The sequence below is a fragment of the Cupressus sempervirens genome, chromosome 5 (assembly GCF_028749045.1).
Source record: "Cupressus sempervirens isolate cs-2001-9-10 chromosome 5, ASM2874904v1, whole genome shotgun sequence".
NCBI classification, from domain to species: domain Eukaryota; kingdom Viridiplantae; phylum Streptophyta; class Pinopsida; order Cupressales; family Cupressaceae; genus Cupressus; species Cupressus sempervirens.
The window spans coordinates 439,405,038-439,426,840 of record NC_143122.1 but is presented as its reverse complement, the minus strand read 5'-3'; the positions used below and the strand labels follow the sequence as shown (position 1 = coordinate 439,426,840).

Below are 21,803 nucleotides of genomic sequence, written 5' to 3'. Positions count from 1 at the left end.
TTGTATTGTGAAAAAACATGATTTGAATACCGAGGGTTACCCATTCAAGAAGATAAGCCCTTTCTTCTTCCAAGGTGATGTCCGTGTGTTTTCTACCACTGATGACTTCAAGCACGACTACTCCAAAGCTATAAACATCCGACTTGTCTGAGAGATGCCCTTTTAAAGCATACTCAGGAGCCAGATACCCACTGGAGATTTGAGGTAATAAATGTACTTTAGCACCAAGAAAATATATTCTACAGTAGAAAGAATTATGAAAATAATTAAATTATTTCTCAACTTACATGGTTCCAGCAATCCTTGTGTTGACATGAGTATCTTCCTCGTCAAATAATCTGGCCAGCCCAAAATCTGCTATTTTGGGGTTTAGGCTTTTATCAAGAAGAATGTTTGTAGGTTTAATGTCCCTATGCACAATTTTGATGACTGACTCCTGGTGAAGATATGCAAGCCCACGGGAAATTCCTAGGCAAATTCTATACCGAGTAGCCCAATCTAGCTCAACTCTAGCCTCATCAGTACCTGAGTATTAGAATCAGAATCATGAAGCAAACTCTGTCATTTGTTATGCCACAGCTCCGAAAGCGAATAAGAAATTATTTTTCTTAACAGTGCAACCCATTAAAGATAATGGACGGCTTTACCAAATAAAGCTTGAGCAAGATCGCCATTTTCAATGTATTCGTATACCAGGAGCAGCTCATCCCCTTCTACACAACAACCATAAAGCGTTACAAGATTTGGATGTTTCACTGCAGAGATTGTGGTTACTTCGTTTAGAAACTCGCGATTCCCTTGTCTGGACATGGATGACAACTGCTTTATTGCCACTTTCGTTCCACCTGGTAGTGCACCCTGTCCAATAAAAGTCTTCTGTTACAGCACTTGTGCAATAAGTATTTCCTCACTGCCTGGTATGAAATGCGTTAACTCCATTTTGCATGTTTTTATCCCTGCTATAGTAATTGTTTGTACATGATAAGCTCAGGTAACTGTTAGGGTGTACATGAATGTACCTTGTAAACTGCGCCAAAACCACCCTCTCCAATCTTATTTTTGGGATCAAAATTTTCTGTTGCACTTTTAATCACCCTTAAGCTGAAAGAATTTCCCTTCATTTTCTTCAATTCTAGCAATTCTCCCACCATAAGAGGAAGTTTTCAGAGAGTGATTCGATACATTTGAAACAAAATTAGAATATGACAGTATCAGTTTAAAATCACCCATACCTTTGTCTCTAATGACAATGTGAAATATGCTGTCCCAACTTTTTGTCTTCTTTATAAAGATAATAGACAATACCAGCAAAAGGCCCAAAGTCACAGTTACTGCCAGAATGATTATTATTAGCTTAATCGATTTTTTATTCTGGGGAATACGTGGTGTGAATTCTGTCCAAAAGAGAATTCAATGGAATAAGATAGTTGAAGTAGGCACAAGGAATCGATCATTTATATTCCCATAATTTATGCATAATGGTACATGGTTACAAAATAACTAAAATTCAAGTCATTCCTTGCTCCAAACAATTGAAGGCAACAAATGATAGTCACATGAACTCACCAGGAGCAACTATGATAGCTGAAACCAAAGGTCCATAGGTTCCTTCTATTGGCTCACAACACGTCCCTTTACCAGCCCAAAATAAATGAATCTCTAAGATGTTTTTGGTAACATTTATAGTGTAGTTCATAACAACCACCAAATTTTTCCCTCCAGCAGCCTCCTTTATATTGAAATCTTTCGTTGCTTCAATTCCCTGTATAAGTTTTAATCAATTTGACAAAACATACTGGTTAGTGACAAAAAAAAAAAGATGACTGTTTTGATATATCCCAAGTCTCATATGCTTTATTTAGTCATTTCGGTTCAGAGAAATTTTTGGTTGCAGTCTTGATTCAGATAAGTAAAACTGAAAAAAACTGTTAAGGACTAATTGGTATACCTGAATATAAATGTCAAATATCCTTACTCCTTTTGAGCTTTTGGTATCTTCAAATTGTATTTCTGCAAAGTGGAGCTGTACACTGTATGGTCCATTTTGAAGGCCCAGGCAATAATACCTCAGAGATATGGGAGCAGTGTGTGCTGTCATATACAGCTGTGGATCAATGACAGAGGTGATTGTGGTGTTATTATGTGGATCAATTGTAGAGTTAAATGTAATGTTATTTTTGACCATGTATTGAGTATTCATCTGCTGCTGAGCTGTAAAATATTCAAGATAATATCCTATATTTCTGACTTCCCAATTTTTACTGGGGCTCAGATGAAATGGTGAGGCAGACTGTTGATCATTATCCTCCTCAAAAACAAGGTTTTGGGCCCGATTTTTTAGTTTTGGTCCACCACAATTAATAGCCAAAGGATAACCTGCTCAGAAAGGAATTCACTATTACGTCGAAGATCTAATACATAATAGAATAATATAAAAAAATATGTCTAAAAGCTAAGAATTTTGATTGTTTAGACAGTTAAGATTACATCAGAATTGTACTAATGCTCAATTATAAATTAATATATGCTTCAAAAGAAATGCATCATTATTGACACAGGCAAATAATTTGTCCCTGTCCAACCTTTATGTATTTTTAAATAGATATGAAGTTTTCTTTACCACCATCAAGTTCTGGTTAGGTTTTACTTCACTTATTGATCCTCTGACAAACTTATAAAATACAACTCCTATGTTGCATTATTTGAAAGTTATATTTTGAAATTTTTACTTCTTAATATGGCATTTGCCTTGAGTCTCAGATTTTCCTCACTCATCTTCCAAGTATCTTGAAAACTATGGTCATCCGTCCATATTTCACATCAAGCTTCCCAACTTGAATAGCAAAGTGGCATACTGAAACCAGTTTCTGGTCAAGTTTATCAAATTATGGATGGCAGTTAACTTCTTTAGGTAAAAGTTTGTTTCAGGATAGAAGGAAAAAACATCTGAGACATTATCTCATAAATAAAATGTAATTAACTGCCATCCTGATATTTTTTTCTGCCACTCACTATGCAACAAAATGTTGTTAAATTATTGTACACAGTATTCCCCAAATATTTTGTTAAGAATTTCTGTCCCTCATTAATTAGATATTTGTGACAGTAGCTTCTTCTGGAATTCTGTCCGATCCTCACAGGAAATTGCAAGTTCATAGTACCTGTTCTCCCACATACATTGTAGTGCCTCTCCCATCCGATTTTTGCAAGTCATTCCGATGGATGCAACACTGATGATCTTGCTTTCTGAGTGATCATGCTGGGACCCATGAGTGGTCTACAACCTTGGGGTGATTGGAATTATGTTATGGTATCAGTAGGCTATTTATGCCTTCTGCTTAATTTATGAGATTATGATGTATTTGATCGTTTCATTGAGGTTGTGCCAGTGATTATCAAGATTTATATGGTATCACGATGCGTTCCGTGAATACCCTTAAATTGCTCATGTGTGGGCACAACCATCTTCATGAATATAATCAAGTAATACCAATGCAAGGGTTGGATATGAGCGATGCAACAAATGATACAAGTACAAGATAACTTTCTTAACCGACCTAAATTTGGGAGAATGGATTCAGTGCAAATCCCAATAATGTAATAAATCACCAAGCATTAGAAACTCACTCAACCGGCCTAAATCTAGGATTATGGATTTGGCATGAATCCCAATCACAAATCTCAATGTCCATGAAATAAGAGCATATCATGAAAGGAAACATGGAATATGATCCATTTCTAGAATCTAAACAAATGTTGCCAAAATACCAAGAAAATATGGGTGGCATGCAAAACAAGGCAAGGGTAAAATGCCCAAAATTTAAAGTACTAAAAAATCAATAAAACTGAAAACCAATCTCTAGAATATGTTCACAAGACCAAGGGTCCAATAAAATTCACAAATCAACCTCAGATTTACAATCCGAGAAATTTGGCAAAAGTCACAAGTCCACAAAAACAATTTGAAAACACAACTTCGGATCAGGAAATAAAATACACCGGAATGTCCTATAACCATTCTAATTCCATGATTAGACTCGTAGCAAGGGCTATGGAATCCAAGCTCTAATCAAGCCAAACCAAGCAACAGAAGAAAACTAGATGGCACAAAAAATGAGGCAATGCCAAAATTACTCAAAAATCCAACATCTTAGAATTCTATGTAATCGAAAACCCATTTCACAAACATGCCCAAACTATGGAAAATCAAATAAAATTCAACTTCTAGGCACACATGCAAAAACTGGTAGCATAACACCAAAAGTTGCATTTCTAAATTCCTATGTTCCCCCTGAGTTTCTGAGACAGGGACGACAGGGGACAGTGGGACAGCAAATTTTTTTGCCAATTTTGGGGATAGGGGAGAACGACAAAACGGGGATGGCAAAAGTGACATTTTTTTTTTTTTGTGTGTTAAAAAATTGGGGATGGATGCAAGTCCCCAATGAAGTCCTCGAGATGGGGACGTCCTCGTCCCTGAAATGCTGGGTTTTTTGGTGGGGATGCGTCCCTGGGGAACATAGCTAAATTCTTACAAATTAGAAATGCTCACCCTTGTCCAACTGGGTGATGGAATTGTGTAAAAACGGAAAGGAACACTAGTTGTCTACTCCCTAACATTTAGCAATCTAAAACGAGGACTAAAACAAAGGAAAAAAATCAAACAAGAAAGCAATACATCACACATTTAGTAAAAACCAAGAATGGGAAGAAATAAATGGATCGGTTGAATTCTTCAGAAAAGCGGAAGAATCCTAATATGAATCCAACAAGACTGATCTCGCGAGAATTTGCCAAGCCGAACTCCTACAATGAAAAAAACATTGATTCAACCCAAAGAAGGTTTGGAGTAATTTCTCCAAAACCATCTAATAACAAAGTGAGAAGTGAGAATAAAACTCACCTTTTGCCCAATATAAGCACTTTTATTTAAGTGGCTTATAAATTAGAATATTAAATTACTTAATAGACTAATGGACCCCTTTCCCAGATTAAGTAAATCAATTCCAACTATCCAGAATTCAATTGCAGCAAATTAGCTAGCAAAAAAATAAAATAAATAAAAACTTCCAAACCAATTAAATCAACATCTAACTTAATTATTTCCATGACAACTGCATAACCCTAAATGCACAAACACGTTCACAGGTCTAATCACATAATGCATTATGAATCCGGATTTACCAATTACCAGAGGGTTAATAATAACAAATATAAGGATACATCGCCCGTACAGGGACGACATTGGCTCAACATGAAAGGCCAGTCACTAACTCCATGTGTCACTATCTGGGATATAAATCCTATAGAGTAAAAAAACAAGATCAAGAGTAGGTGCACAATCCATAATAGCCGAAGCAACAAGTACATGCAATCACATAATAAAGTATCTGATTACTTTCATCTAAATAAAAATCATTCATCATTGCATAAGTCTACTATAAGAACAAGATAATATTCGTAGCACAATAGTCCATGAATCCAGATATGGATAACTCATATCTCAGTAATTCTAAGCATTTAATAATTGAAATAATAACCAAATTACTAGACAACATAAAGGCACAATATCACATGAATCTCAAACAGTCATCCTGAAGCAACATCATAAACCTCTAATGTGAAATATACCAAATAACATCGTAGATAACTATCATACAAATATGGTCAAAATATCATGAGTCAACATTGTTGCAGGAGCTAAGTCAAGTGCAGAAGACCAAATAATACATAGTGAAACTGTTGTTCACATCTCAAGGGTACTCACTGAACACATCGTGATACCATATAAATCTAGGTAACCACTGGCACAACCTTCGTGAAACCATCAAATAAATAATAATCTCATAAATCAGGCAGAAATCATAAACAACCTAATGATACCATAACATAAATCCAATCACCCCAAGCGTGTAAACCACTCATGGGTCCTTACATGATCACTCAAAAAGGGAGATCATCAATACTGCATCCATTAGGATGACTTACAGAATTCAAATGAGAAAGACACTACATCACCCCCCCTAAAGACTAGGTCTACTCCTAGAAGCTGGCGATCCAAGAATAGAAACCAAGCACACCAAGTGCAAAATCAAGGTCTAGTCAACACAAGAAAACCTCATTGACTTATCCACAAGTCGAACCAAATCACCCCAAAAATCAAAAACAATATCGTTAACCATAGAAAATGGTCAACCACAAGAGCAAGATGCATCACATTGACTTCTAGTGCACTATGAAGACTCATCTAGCCACGAACTCTACACTACAAGGCAAGGAACTTACCACTCAACGTCATCATAAGGTGCCAAGCTACAGCATGCACCTACCATGGGACCACTAAACAAGGTCCAAAAACCACACACTTCCGACCAAGTTGGAATCGATGGGAAAAAACATCCCAAAATTATGAAAGAACACTACCATACTACACATGAGCATTCTTAAATTGAAGCAAAATCTCACTAACTTACCCTTACATCTCGAAAGATGGAGATTCTCTTACCCAAGTTGCACTCTTATGAGGGATACTACATCCAACTTAGGGAAAAAGAAGAGGTACACCATAACAAGTTGCGTAATCTTATCCAAGAGCACTCATAACGAGGCTCCACAATGCAATCCTTCATTATGAAGGGATACACACACAAAACTTACCACCAAGAATAGGAGCAACTTAGTCTCTACGGTACAAAAGGCTTAACTATCATTGGAAACTAGGGTCACTTAACCCAACTAGGCAAGTCATCAACTTTCAACAAGGTTGCAATGAATTCTATTAGTGGAAAAAATCTAATATTTAACTTCATTCAAAGTCACATGATGGTAATATGTGTCCAGAGATACCCTGCCCCTCTAGCTGCACGCTAGGGATACTACTCTCACCCTACAACTAAAACTTGATCTCCAACCTCAAGTCAACCAAGAAAGAACAACTTATACTTAGAGTGTTGGGATTGGAAGGGAGCCTCTCTCATCTTTCGCACTTAGTCAGCTCAAGATGAGTCGGGGAAACTCATGATACCACCAACCATTTTGAACACTCACCCAACACTACTACACTATTGGTGTATCCACACCAACCTACTCACTTAAAGAGAGGCAAGCACAAGGGCAATGCACAAATATCAAGGCCTGCAACTAGGATCAAACTCAAAGGTAAACTAAGTCACACCCAACTATCCAAGGACAACATCTACCCTAAAGAAGAAAAAGCTTCAGAAAAACATATGGTCATAAGACCCATGATCAAAGATCAAAGCATTTTAATCATTAGGTCATGTGATAATGCACTAAGCAATGATGACCTTCACTTTGGGAGCCACCAAGAGCCATCGGAATCCATTAGGAGCTATAAGGAACTCTTCTCTTACTTTCCCATTGTTGATGTTTGGTAGATTTAGTAGGATAAATCTGTGACATTAATTAATATAATAATGATTCATATATATATATAAAATTAAGATTATTATTATATTAATTTGGATAGACATGTCCCGTGAAGGGACATGTCTCCTCATGGGTTATTCCTCATATAAAAGGTCGTTGCCATTTGGAAAACACATACTGTAAAAGGACAGTGCCAATACATTTGCAATGATCCATAAAATCAACATGATATCAGAGCCAACTGCAAATGTAAGAATAGATATGAAAAGAGGAGCTGATGAATGATATTTGGATGAGCAATGTCTTTTTTGTAGAGTAGACGAGCCACATCATCACATTATATATTGTAGGGGTGCTGAGGACTTTGTTAAACATTAGGAAAGTGCTGAGTTTTTCTATATTTCTCTCAACTGATCGGTGGCACCTAAGCATGAAATGTTGCCTTGGTGACATTGAGGAATTGACTAACATTAGTTGTTTGGAGATGCTTGGTCACCATGCAAGCTTATGGGGTGCTATTTAAGACTTTGAAATAACCCAATAATTAAATGTCGTTTTTGTGTGATGAGCTTGCAAATACTTCATTATTCTAGGATCATCGGATAGATCACCACCTTTTGGTATTTAAGCATGCTCATACTGCTGATTGGTCTCCATGTCTCCCTTTTTTTGGGGGTTTGTTGGGTTTGTAAGGGAGATGTGTGGTTTTTCAAGCATGTCGATGCACTTTGGCATAGTTACTTTACCTTATCGATATGATGTTCAATCAACTGCCAGCCTAGGATTGAATTTGGCCACCTTTCAAGCCGCCAAGGTGGTGACTAGGATTTACTACTTGCTTCGTTAATTTTGGCTTCCACGTCACAATCTTTGATTCATCGGGATTTAGAGGATTTGATCAATTTTTTAAAACATGACGATATGCTCTCATGTCATGTGATTTTTCGATGCTTGACTAAATCATCACCAAAGCATTAGATGTTGTCTCCTCTTGAGATATGTAGAAGACTTGGGCTATTTAAGGAAAAAGTTGATATTTTCTTTATATTACTTTCATTTTGGACTGCCATAATAAGGCAAGCATTCAAATAACACATGACGGGCACAAGTCATCGGGCAAGTACAATAAGACAAAGGACCCATTCCATAACAAAGCAGATTGATAAATGTAGTACACGGGCCCACACGGGAAAAGGATTATAATATGAGAAACATATGATAAGATAATTCAATAAACTGCAAAGTCTTATGTGGAAACTGATGATTATGAAACGTTGCCAGTCAAAAAGTATAAGATTTTTTTTCAATATAAATCCATCCCTTTGGCAATACAAGAATTAGAAGGGGCAGTGAATTAAAGGGGGATGATTTAATTCAAGAATCCCATCGAAATATGTAGAGATATAGCAAGGTAAAAATCAAGGTTGGTATGTTATAATTTCTATATATCAGATTTATTATTGCTTTGTTTGATAATTCTTTTATTACATTATATATATATATATATATATATATATATATATATGGTTGGAGATTTTCTTATATAAATATAAAGTGTCATTATATATATGACAAGATGTAAATTTAAATATATATAAGGCGAAATAAATGGATATGTGTTTAAAGTATATATTTAAATTAAACATCTATCTATACTATATTGGTATGATCTTTTATGCAGAATTGTTTATTATTCTTGAGTAATATATCAGTCTTTCTCTTATTTTTGTATTTCAAAATGTACTATAAGAGCTATTTGCCTTGATCCTTTCTTGCAAGGATGTTCTTGTAGGAAAAGGAGGATGAGAGGGAGTTTGACACTTCTTCAAAGGTATAGGAGTTCACAATATTGATGTTCAAAGGGAGTCTTGAAACATTTTGCTAAAGGAGTAGTAGAGGATATGATTTAATCAACCTTCGGTGATCTCTGTCATATTGATTCAGAGAGAGCAAACCTTGTTGAGATGGATTCTCCAGTGATCAATAAATTGTAGCAGTCAAGAGGACTGTGATTCGTGAATATGCCTAGTGACTATAATTTTAATGGGCCTACCTCTTGTGTACAACATAAGGAAGTGATGGCTTCCAATTGATGTCTCTTGTATTTGTAGAAGTTATTGAAAGGTAACGATCATACACTAACTTAATTTTCTATTATGATGGATATCTTATGATGTCTATGCAGATCATGATAGATTATACTTCACATGGTAGATGTTTATATGGTAAGCATTATGAGAATGCATGTGCACATACCTTATTAACATTTTTTGAGTTCATGGTGAATGTTATGCAAATTGATGTTTTGGAGGGCCATTACACATAGTACTAGGTGAACTTCATGCGACTTGATGCTTTAGAAGACCATTACTCGTAGTACTTGGTGAACATCTTGCATCTCAACATTCTGGAAGGCCATTACTCAAAGAGTATTTGGTGAATATCATTTGTTGATATTCTGGGAGACCAATACTCATGATATTAGTTGTGATATCAGAACTTTTTGAGTACTTAGTGAATATCGAATGTTGATATTCTGGGAGACCAATACTCATGATATCAGATGTTATATCAAAACTTTTTGAGTACTTAGTGAATATTGAATATCGATATTCTGAGAGACCAATACTCATGATATCAGATGTGATATCAAAACTTATTTGAGTACTTGGTAAATATCATGTGTCTATATTCTCCGAGAGCAATACTCATGATAACAGATGTGATATCAAACCTCATTTGAGTGATTGGTAAATATCATGTGTTGATATTCTAGAACACCAATACTCTTGATATCAAATGTGCTATCAAAATGGTGGATATGTTCTGATCAAAGATATCCTTAATATTTGTCATTCCTACTATTACCAGTGGTGTAATATCTGTTTTGTGTTTATCCTACCTAGCTAAGATGTAGTGTTGATATTTGGTAGATTTAGTAGGATAAACCTATTAATTATATATAGACATGTCCCACAAAGGGGCATGTCTCCTCACATTTATTCCTTATACAAATACAAGAGGTCGCTGCCATTTGGAAAACACATGCTGTAAAAAGGCAGTGCCCATACATTTGCAGTGATCCATAAGAATCAACACCCATCCAAGCTCTGCATGACTCTGCTCAAGGTGTCAAAAGGGTCTACGCAAGTTCTATGTCACAAAGAACTGAAGGCCATCTAAGACACAAGAATCCAACAAGGCTGAAAGCCAACATACCTAATTGCCAAAGCATGCAATGGATGAATTGTCCTAAACAACAAAAGAGTAGGCATGTTGACAAAACATATAACATGACATGAAAGGGAATTCAAACATTCTGAACCAATATAATCTCATTTATCAAAACCAACATTACTCAACCATCATATAAGAAGTAAAGAGCAATTGGACTAAAATATTTTCATAGCAAAGCATCAAGAATAACTTACCATTTAACAAGTACACACTTTTATCCACTTTCCTCTTTCTTTCATAAGCGACATAACATTTATCAACATTTAACCATAATGCATTTTCATTACAATTTTATCTCTTTTAACAAACACACTAGTATGTTCTCCACAATGTTCTCCATTGTACATACTACCAAAGGTTCGGATTGAACATGATAGTCTCACAACACAAGACTGGGCAGCAGTAGAAAAACATTACTCAACCATCATATAAGAAGCAAAGAGCAATTGGACTAAAATATTTTCATAGCAAAGCATCAAGAATAACTTACCATTTAACAAGTACACACTTTTATCCACTTTCCTTTTTATTTCATAAACGACATAACATTTATCAACATTTAACCATAATGCATTTTCATTACAATTTTATATCTTTTAACAAACACACTAGTATGTTCTCCACAATGTTCTCCATTGTACATATTATCGAAGGTTTGGATTGAACATGATAGTCTCACAACACAAGACTGGACAACAGTAGAAAAACATTCAGAATAGTCACCAGCAATAAACGAAAAGCCCAAGTGGGGGAATTGTCAAATTCAATAGTAAATCTCAACAGTGTACATTTCAACAATAAGTTAAATGTGACAACTGCCACAAAGAGATTGATAGAGAATTTTGATGACTAGTCCAAGCAAGGAAAACACCCAAAATGTTGCTAGCCCAAACCACATGTGGAAAGATCCACCAACCAAATAAAATAAGGCATCAACAAAAACACATTATGCGATGACTGAGAACAGCCACACAAGAGGGATTCATCACAACACAATGCTAAGGGATACCTCACCCTAGCAGCGTTAGAGAACACACTAACTCACATTAGATAGTATACCATCAATGACCTCATGCATGTTCACAACTACGATGTTCTTATGAATGCAAGATTATTATTTATTCATTACTTTATCATTTTTTTCTATGTAGTGCTACAATATGATATGCAACAACATCACTACAATTTTTATTTTTTCATAAGCTTAAGAAACAAGCAATTTGGGGAAGTAAGTCATAAACCTGAATGATCAATTGCAACAGATTATCTCTATCTTTATTATCAAATTCACTAATTTTCTTTAACAATGACTTCACAATATACACTTGCTTTTCAATGAAAAGAAACATTTCATTACTATCATGAAGTGACAAGGAATGGCAATTATGTTTTGGTATCCTCCATTGGGGTATCCTCTTTAGGTGAAAAAGGAGGTTTCGGTACTCCCCATTATTTTCTGAGTGGTTCGAGCTTATGTCTGTTACACTAAAAGTATGGTTCTTGAGCTTATTTATGGAGTTCCTTGTGTTTTGCATTGCTTGGAGAAGTGCATGACTTTCATTAGTCAATTGTTTTGCCATGGCAGCACTTCCCATTGTTTGTTGATAGGTTTGCATGACCTATATTTTTCATAGGATGGAAGGATTATATTTTGATACCAATTACAATGAGCCCTTCCTATCACTTGACCTAGAATCTGTAAATTAGTAAAGTTGGAAATATTGAGGTTGGGATCTTTCTTATTAACCAAGTACATTCACCTATTGTTCCGTGTTAACCATCATTTATTCATAGATGTAAGGAAATCCAAACTACCAACAAACAATTTATTGAACATAGATATAACCTAGATTTGATACTCGAATGATTTCTTCTTACAAATTGCACGAACCCTTCTCTTTCTTGCTAATGGAACCATAAGGTGGAAGACTTATTGTGCCAAGGGCACGTGAAAGAATCTATAAGCACTCAAGGCTTAACCCCAATATTGGGAACTACATGTCAAGTGATTTCAATTACTCCGCCTTTCTCCTCCACAAACTCTATCACTATCAACACACACACACATGCACACACACATACATATACATATATAATCATCGGTCATTCACTATTTGCTTGTAAATATACACCTTAATCCAAGGTGCTCACTAAAAAATTAATAACAAATGAGATTCCACATACCTTAGTGATCCAATATTATGTCCCCACTTCTAGGTTAAGCAAGGAATGTTGGAACCTGCAATAAATCGTTAGTACAATATAGCAAATATATATTTAAAATCCAAACATGTTTGAAACATTGAATTCATTAAATAACTATCTAAATACTAACCCTTACTAACCCTTCCTAAACCTTCGAAAGGGACTCTTCTCAAATCACCTAACCCTCTAATGAGAATCACTTCTCGATTAGGCAATCACCATTTGAAAAGTGCCCTTCCTTAGGCCTCTTGTGATCTTTGATTGTGCTCTCAACACTACTTGGTAGACCTCTAACTAAGTCTCTTGTCTCTAACATATGCATATGGTTGACCACTACAATATATATATTGTCTCTCAGAGATTCTCTACTAATCTCTCTCTAGGTTCCAATTTGGAACCCCGACATCCAATCAAGGATGCCCTCTAATCTCTGATTCACATTTATTTCTGATGCATAAAAGTTGAATGAAGTATATGTCCAGCTATCTTTCCCCTGCATTGTATACTCTTCTCAAAGTATTATTTTATCCTCTACTTCCTTTTATGAAAATGGTTATGCAATAGGCAAGAGCCTACAACACAATGGTAAAATTGTGAGCCTCTCATATGGGAGGTCTTGGGTTCAAATCTACTTCCACTTAATAAATAATCATAATTAATAACAACACATAATAATAATTAATCTTGGCTTCAGCCTCTTACCGATCAAAAAAAAAAATGGTTATGCAATAAAAATCTCTATAATATAGCTCTGCTATATTTATTTCTTATATGTTACTATTTCTGTTTTATTCTTCCTTTCACCGTTTGTTCTTAAATCTCATCTATGATGGTCCTTGTCTATTTATTATATATGATGATTCTTGCCTATTAATTATTGATCTGCAACTTGGCTCTCTTGTTCATTTGACTCTTATTAAAAAAGCTCTGATTGTTGTTTATAAATAAGTGTAGTTCATTTCTGAATTGTCACTGACACGGCATTGTTCTATATTTTGTGTGGCCTCTTTATTATATTCTTCTTCTATGTTTTCTCAATGATCTCTTTAATATTGTTTTTTGCCTCTTTTGGTCTGCCTATGGATCTGATGTTGCTGACGTGGCAACTATCTTTGTCCTTCTTGTTTAAAAGTCTTACTTGCTTTGTTATTTGTCCTTCCACTGCCTTCGTTATCCCTTGCTATATGTTATCTCAACGCTTGTTTATTATTTTACTTTTATTGGCTTCTGCTCTATCATGGACGTCTCCTTATCATTTAATGGAAGTAGATATTTTTTTTTATCGTCAACCATCTTCTTCATGCCCTGGTAATATCATTTATTTATTGCTATTGTATTCTTATCTTGGTTTACTTGTTATTGGTCTGCAATATTGAACCTTTGATCACTGTTATTTATAAATTTGAATTATTCTCAATTACATTTGTCTTGGCACTTCCTTTGTAATTTATTGGTACGATCCTCATATGACTACATATGTCTAAGGGCTCGTGTCACGTCTTGTTTGTCGACATGCTTATTTAGATGCTTATGTGGCGATCGAGTCAGAGTTAGACCAGTCAATCTTTTTGTTTGACAACAATTAAAGAATATTTAAGCTAATTTCCAAAGTTTTGAACTTAATTTCATTTATGCAAATGGGATTAATGATTAAATTGGTGCATAGATGAATATATGTTATGAGATGCATTACATTCCTTATATGATTTCATTATATGTCATTCATAAGTTTATTTAATGTCTTATGTCTGAACATATTGTTTCGATCACTGACTCATTGCTCGTTGCGAGTGTCTGGGTGGTTGCAGGATTGACAGAACGAGTGTGTGGTTGAGGTAGAGGGGGTTAGCCTTGCGGAAGGGGATGGACGGATCATGTTGTGTAGCCCTCTTACACATCACTTATTAAATATGTGTTAATTCACTAATTGTGATATTCATGTTGGGTTATGTACATAATTAGAAATCACTTTTAAATTCTTTTCTTCTTGGATAGGAAATGTGATAAGAGTAATATGTAGATGTTGATCAATTTATTTATTAGAAGTCACCATCGTGTTTGGAAAACATTTATCATTAATTAGGCTTTTGTTATGTTTTATTTCACAGTTTTTCCTTAGTTAGAGAGATTGGGGGAAGTGAAACTGTGCATCTTACGTCAGTTGTGAATTTTGGAAATTAAGGAGGCAAAGAAGGGCTCGTGAATTTCATTTTGGACGACGGCTTGGGAAGGAGCTGGAGGAGAATTGGTTTAACGTCAAATTTTGCCAAGGCTTGAATAATGTTAAGAGCTAATAGTTGAACTAGGAAACAAAAACACATGGTGTCTCTGAGCTTGGGGAAAAAGAGGGCACTTGAAAGTTAACGGCTTCCTGTTGGGAATTCAGAATTGGAAAGAAAGGGGAAAACCAGAGGTCCAGATTTGGCAGCAAGAAACTTTCAGGTTCTTTTCCATTCATGGCTTGGTGCATTGAACGGTCTGTTATAGCTTTCATTATAGTATTCTTTGCTGTTCACATTAGTAGGATAAATCATATCTTTCTAAAATTGATGTTCTTCCATGAAAAATGGTAGTAGGACAAGTATTTTCTTTTTTAAGAAGTCCACATGAATGATTAAAATTCTTGATGGGTGAGAGGTCTTTGTTTTGTTTTAAGAACCTAGCCATTGTTCTAAACCTAACTAGATTGGGTGCACATGGAAGGTGCCATTTCAAACAAATAGGCAATGAAAATCACCACACCAAGACATCTGATGCGGCGATACACCTAAACAGTTAACACAGCAAGATCTTTTCCTGAGGGAGGGGTTTGGTTGCATTGCTGTGTTATTGTAGGAATCCAAATCACTTACCATGCTTGAGTAATGACATCTCTTCTTAACTATGATTAAACTATTATTAAAGAAATTCCACCGGGTCACTGCAACAGCTTTGGACCAGACAACTTAGGCTACCTTCCTTTGGTCTCAACTTTTAACATTTATCTTTTTTTTTGTTTCTTTCTGTGAACTTGTGCTACTTTCTTTCGGTAACGATGACTGAGTAAGGACCACAATTTCTATCATCTCTGAGATAGCCGGCAGTGCGAATTCCTTTCAGCTGAAACACTAGACTAAGAAAGATAATTTGAAAAAGACTTAGATACTAGGTATTACACAAGCTTGGAACACTAAGTTAGAAACATTGTTTAAGTTGCCCCAGTAGATGGTTTGATACCCAAGCATACATGGTGATTAAGTTTACTGCTGTAGATTGTTTGATGATACTTTCATATCTAGCATTCATTGTTTAAGATACTGCTGTACAGCAGTATGATACCCCAGCATACATGGTGATTGAGTTTACTGCTGTAGATTGTTTGATGATACTTTCATATCTAGCATTCATTGTTTAAGTTACTGCTGTAGATTGTTTGATAATCCAGCATTCATTGTTTAAGTTACTGCTGTAGATTGTTTGATAATCTAGCATTCATTGTTTAAGACACCGCCGTAGATGGTTTGATACACCAGCATACATGGTGATTAAGTTTACTGTTGTAGATTGTTTGATGATACTTTCATAACCAGCATTCATTTTTTAAGTATACTGTTGAAGATTGTTTTAGATATTATTTTCATATCTAGCAATCATGATGTTTACTGTACTGCTGCTATCATTACAGCATTCATGGTGTATCAACATACTTGCTGTAGGTTGTTCCGTTGATCTATTGCTTTCTTGTTCAAGCATTCATAATGTTAAATGTGCTGCTCTGTTCATTTCCAGCAATTTGAGTAAATAATGAATTACTGCAATATGGTTGTAGCAATATTAATTTCAATCCCGTGATCATGGCGTTTGACTTTACCATAGAGGAAAGGAATGGCTACTTCGGCTGTTGATGTAAAAGTATAAAGTATTAAGAGTACTAGGCTAGAACTCTATCATAACTTCTCTCAGTAAGGGATGAAACTGATAAGTGGGGCTATGAGTAAAATAATGAAAAGGAATCATTACGGTCTAAGTTAAATCTATATTCTCGCTGTAAGTCCGTGTATAGGTGTTTTAAATTCCTTATGGAAGGGTGAAATGTGGCAATAGGGAGGGTGGGGATGGATGCATTATGTTGTGCTTCTCTCAACATGTTAGATTATGAAAAGTAGGATTCATTACGTTTTGTCTCTCCTTTTCAGTGATGCTGATGAATGTTGTGCTTGGCTAAGCCATTTTTATATTGCATTTAGGTATGCTGTTTTCTGACATGTAGCATATGTGTGTGACTATGCTCAATTTATCTTGCATATGTGTAGATATGCTTTACTTAAAAGAAATGTACATGTGGGTAGATATGTTATAGTTTTTCTTTCACTACATATGAGTAGAATGTGTAGTGTTCTTTTTTTTTCCCTGCCACATTCCGTGATTAGGCTGTTGGGTACATGGATGCATGTAGTATGTTGGATCCATCTGATCCATCTTGTTCCGAGAAGCTAAGCTTCTTGTGCCAGGGTTGGGGAATTTTTCATGTCGAGAAGAATCTCGGTGGAGTAAACACTCCATGGTTGGCGAGGTAAAAGTGTTTGGGCCACACTCCTATCTCAGATAGTAGATGGATGACGTCCAATGGCTTTGGAGACCGGATACACAAGAGGACACCTATCAAGTTTCATAACCTTTTTCCATGGTCTTGATCCCTCATCTTGATGATGAGTTTGGTAACATTTAATTGATGTAATCTTGATTATCGGATAATGTGAACTTATCAGTTGGGAATGTACTATTGTTCATGAATATGATGGGCATGTGATGTATATACATTGTATTTCAGCACCATAGTTCATATGATGTAATGTTCTTGTGATATAATCAGCAACCTAGTGTTATGCTGAATTTGTTGATAAACTAATTGTATCATTTATTTAGTTAATGGACAACGAATGAAATTTGACTTTTCAACGTTGGTTGTGATTGGTTTTATTTTCCGCATTTTTCGTTCTTATGTGATGTGGCATCTTTGATTAGGACATGGTTCTTACAACTTGTGGTCTTTGGGTTTCATAGTTCTGCATTAAGTTATTTTTTTCACTGTGTTTCCTTATTGTCATGTCTATGTTTGACTATCTTTGTTGTCTTCAATGCCCTCTTTTTTTTCAATTGACTGCTCTCATTATCCTTTAGCGATATTGGTACTGTCACCTTCGAATGGGATCGATTCTACTTATATTGTTCTATATCCTTGTTCGATTTTCTTCTTATTTTCCCTTTTGCTCCCTCCCTCCAATGTGTATCGATGTTAGAATTTATACTTTGCAGACTTGTTCTATTGAACAGTTGCATCTCCTTATCCATAATAATGATATGATCTGATTATATTTTCTCTTTATTAACTTATTAATAATCTAATATCCTTCTAATTGGTTCATTATTTCTTGAATTATAATTTACTTATTATTAAAGTCATTTAGTACTTTGTAGTGTTATATATTGTTTAAGTATGCTTATAAGTAAGATGTAAATATGTTGATTATTATTATTTATATTGGTTACATCATTTAGTACTAAGTCAACATTGGATATCATCTCTTATTAGTTAATATCTTCATGAATATTGTGGATTAAGACTATTTTGATATTCAATGCTAGTAATCAATATCTTTTATGACATTCGTCTTACATTCCATATCGTTATGATTATTTGTAAAACATATTTATTGATATTATTATCAACAATGTCTATATACTTATTTGTAATATTTGATAAATATCATTTATTAAAAAGGTGTCATTATATGTAAATATAGGGTTATTGCATTGAATTCAAGAAATGTTTTACTGTCGTCGTCTTATCTACAATGTTGATTACTATTTGACTTCTGAACTTCAATGCTATTTCAAAAGCATCCTCCAAAGAGTATAGTTTAAGGGTGCTTATTGGTCCCTTTAGTGAGTCCTTTACAAATAGATAAATGAGGCTATCATTATCATCATTATCCACTCAAGTAAATTGAGCTGAATTTTTTTCAAAATTTCACTACATAATCTTCTACTAGTTTTATTTGAGTCAATTTCTTAAAATTCTCTTTGGGGCGTCTTTACCAAACCTATAATAAGTCTTTATGAGAAGCCTTCGTAAGAGGTGACACTCTAATGTCCTTGAGTGTGAAGGCCATGGTGCGACCATTCAGGTGCCACTCCCTCTAAATGAAGAATTGCAAATTAAATGGTGTCTCCTTTAGTCATAGGGCTAAGAGTGAAATAAGTATTCAATTTTTGCAGCCAAAATAAGCTTTTGTTTTTCTTGATCCGTCAAAGTTTGGGAGTATTACTTTATTTACTTTGATTTTAAGGTCGTCTATCCCTTCTAGGAGTCTCATGTCTATTCGCTTCACAAAATCCTATAAATGTTACTAATTTTCTAATTCCTGGTTCAAGGGTTGCATAAGCTCCAACATTCTCAATAGCATCATTACTTGTTTGATCCACTCCTCCCTCCATTGGGGTATCCTCTCTAGGTCAAAAAGGAAGTTTGGATACACTATATGTTGAATCCCCATTATTTTATGAATGGTTCGAGCTTATGTCTCTCCTATTGAAAGTATTGTTCTTGAGATTGTTTATTTAGTTCCTCATGTTTTGCAATGCCTGGAGAAGTGCATGATTGGACTCTTCTATTTGTCTTTCTAACGCTTCATGTGTTTGTTCAATGATATTTCTAAGTTAATTAGTTAATTGCTTTTCCATGGTAGCACTTCCCCTTGTTCATTAATAGTTTTGTATGAACTATATTTTCACAAAATGGTAGAATTATACTCTGATAGCAATTACAATCACCCCTTCCTATCACTTCACCTAGAATCTTTAAATTAGTACATGTTAAGGAATATTGAGGTCGAGATCTTTCTATTTAACCAAGTATATTTGCATATTGTTCCATGTTAGCCATCACTTATTCGTAGATGTAAAGAAGTGCAAACCAACAACTAAGAATTTATTGAACATAGATATAATTTAGATTTGATAGCTAAATGATCTCTTCTTATAACTTGTACAAATTCCTTCTCTTTCTTTCTAACAACACCATAAGGTGGAAGACTTACTATACTAAGGGTATATGAATTAGTCTACAAGCGGGTTCCCTTAAGGGTTAACCCTAGTGTTGGGACTACCTATCAATTGACCACAATTACGTTGCCTTTCTCTTCGACAAACTCCCTAACTTAGAAAACCTTAGTAAGAGTAGGAGTCGGATTCTTGCTATCTATAACCTAAGTATATGCTTGGGTATCTAGTATTATGTATATGTCTATTTTTCATAATTTCATCACAATGTTTATACATTTGATTTCTATCACTAGAAATAGACACACACATGCATAGATACATATATAAATATTCATTGGTCATTCATTATTTGCTTGTAAATATACACCTTAATCCAAGGTGATCATAGAAATATTGAATGAGATTTCACATACCTTAGTGATCAGATGTAAGAAATCTCTTACTATCATTGTAGCTTATCTACAACGTTGATTACTATCCGACTTCCAATCTTCAATTCTATTTCAAAAGCATCCTCCAAAGAGGATGATTTAAGGGTGCTTACTAGTTCCTTTAGTGAGTCTTTTAATCCCTCTACAATTAACAATTTATTGAACATAAATATAACCTACATTTGATATTTGAATGATCTCTTCTCATAGATTGCATCAATCCTTTCTCTTTCTTACAAACAATATTATAAGATGGAAGGCTTATTGTGCCAAGGGCATGTTAAACAATCTACAAGAGGCTTCCCTCATGGCTTAACCCTAGTGTTGGAAATACCCGTCAAGTGATCGAAACTACTTTGCCTTTCCTTGTCACAAATTCCCTAACTTAGGAAACCTTAGTAAGAGATAGGAGTCGGAATCCAGTTATGTACAATCTGAGTATCTACATGGGTATTTAGTATCACATGTTTGTCTATTTGTTCATAATTTCATAATAATGTTTACACATTTGATTTCTGCCACTATCATACAGGTTGTGTTACTGGTTTAAGCTTGGATATAGGGTTTTAGACCCTTATTTTGATAATAATATTTTGGTCAAAACATTTTATAATATTTTTTGCTTAGGGGTAATGTGATGTCCCCCTAATAGACCATTTACCAGATATCAGGAGGTTGGCCTATCACCCGAGTTCCGATAGGCCAACATGATGGTTAAGGGACTCACTAGGAGGTTCACGGAGTATTGTAGAGGTTTTGGGGATCCATTTCGAGCTTTGAATCTTATTTTATTTACAAATAAGGAAATTATATAATATTTTCTATGTTATTGTTTTAATAAAAATAGTAATAAGTGTATTAAAATCAAGTTACAAAGTAAGAAGTCATAAAAATAAAGTAACGCCTCCCCTTCTTACCTAGGCATTAGTTGTAGGGTGTTTTGAAACAATAGGTGATATAAAATTATTTAAGCCTTGCTTTGCATCAGACTTCATATGGAGGATTGATTTTTTATAGTGGAAATGATTCGGACCTCTGTGGACGGTGTTTGCAGCAGCATAGAGTTCCAAGAGTGCTAATTGTTGGGTCTTGTGAGTGGGGTGTAGCCCCCAACTCACCCAGCAGTGGTTCAATTCATCATAGGTGAAGGATTCTGGACAATAGCAGTGGCAGTGCATTCTTGTTTAAGCGGCCGGCTGGTATAGAAAATTGTGATTGAGAAATTTAGATTTGGAAAACTAAGCTGAGAAGGTTGCTGCTTGTGAGCTCACAGATTTCCCTGTGTGGTTCAACAGCAGAAAATTGATGAAAAAGGCTTCACTTTCGGACCTGCCGCACAGTTCTCAGCCAAATAGAAGCAGATTGGTGGGATATAGATATCGTATGGCTTCCTAGAGGCAGCTAGGTCTATCCAGAAGTTAATGTCAACCTTAGAGGAACCTATCTGTGATGTCTGGAATAAATTTTCTGCTTGTAATTACTTCAGATTTTGTCAAC

At 35.1% G+C, this 21,803-nt stretch overlaps 1 protein-coding gene and 1 long non-coding RNA gene across 6 annotated transcripts in view; one reads left to right on the top strand and one right to left on the bottom strand.

Moving 5' to 3' along the window:
- Positions 1-21,803, bottom strand: part of LOC149556667 (putative LRR receptor-like serine/threonine-protein kinase At1g53440) — a 109,955-nt gene that overhangs the window by 724 nt on the left and 87,428 nt on the right. For all 4 annotated transcript variants that reach the window (XM_089831086.1, XM_089831088.1, XM_089831085.1 and 1 more), the window contains 7 exons: positions 1,949-2,376; positions 1,567-1,762; positions 1,233-1,394; positions 1,020-1,132; positions 648-858; positions 288-525; positions 41-191 (listed from right to left, as the gene is read on the bottom strand). In XM_089831086.1, coding sequence (XP_089687212.1) covers positions 41-191; positions 288-525; positions 648-858; positions 1,020-1,132; positions 1,233-1,394; positions 1,567-1,762; positions 1,949-2,376 — 1,499 coding nt within the window. The remainder of the gene's footprint in view (positions 1-40; positions 192-287; positions 526-647; positions 859-1,019; positions 1,133-1,232; positions 1,395-1,566; positions 1,763-1,948; positions 2,377-21,803) is intronic.
- LOC149556668 (uncharacterized) lies at positions 70-17,765 on the top strand. Of its 2 annotated transcripts, none has more exons than XR_016364742.1 (4): positions 70-204; positions 14,640-14,707; positions 14,940-15,273; positions 17,267-17,765. It is a non-coding gene; the product is annotated as an uncharacterized LOC149556668 (long non-coding RNA). The 2 variants fall into 2 exon arrangements; XR_016364741.1 differs by having other exon boundaries at positions 14,640-14,712.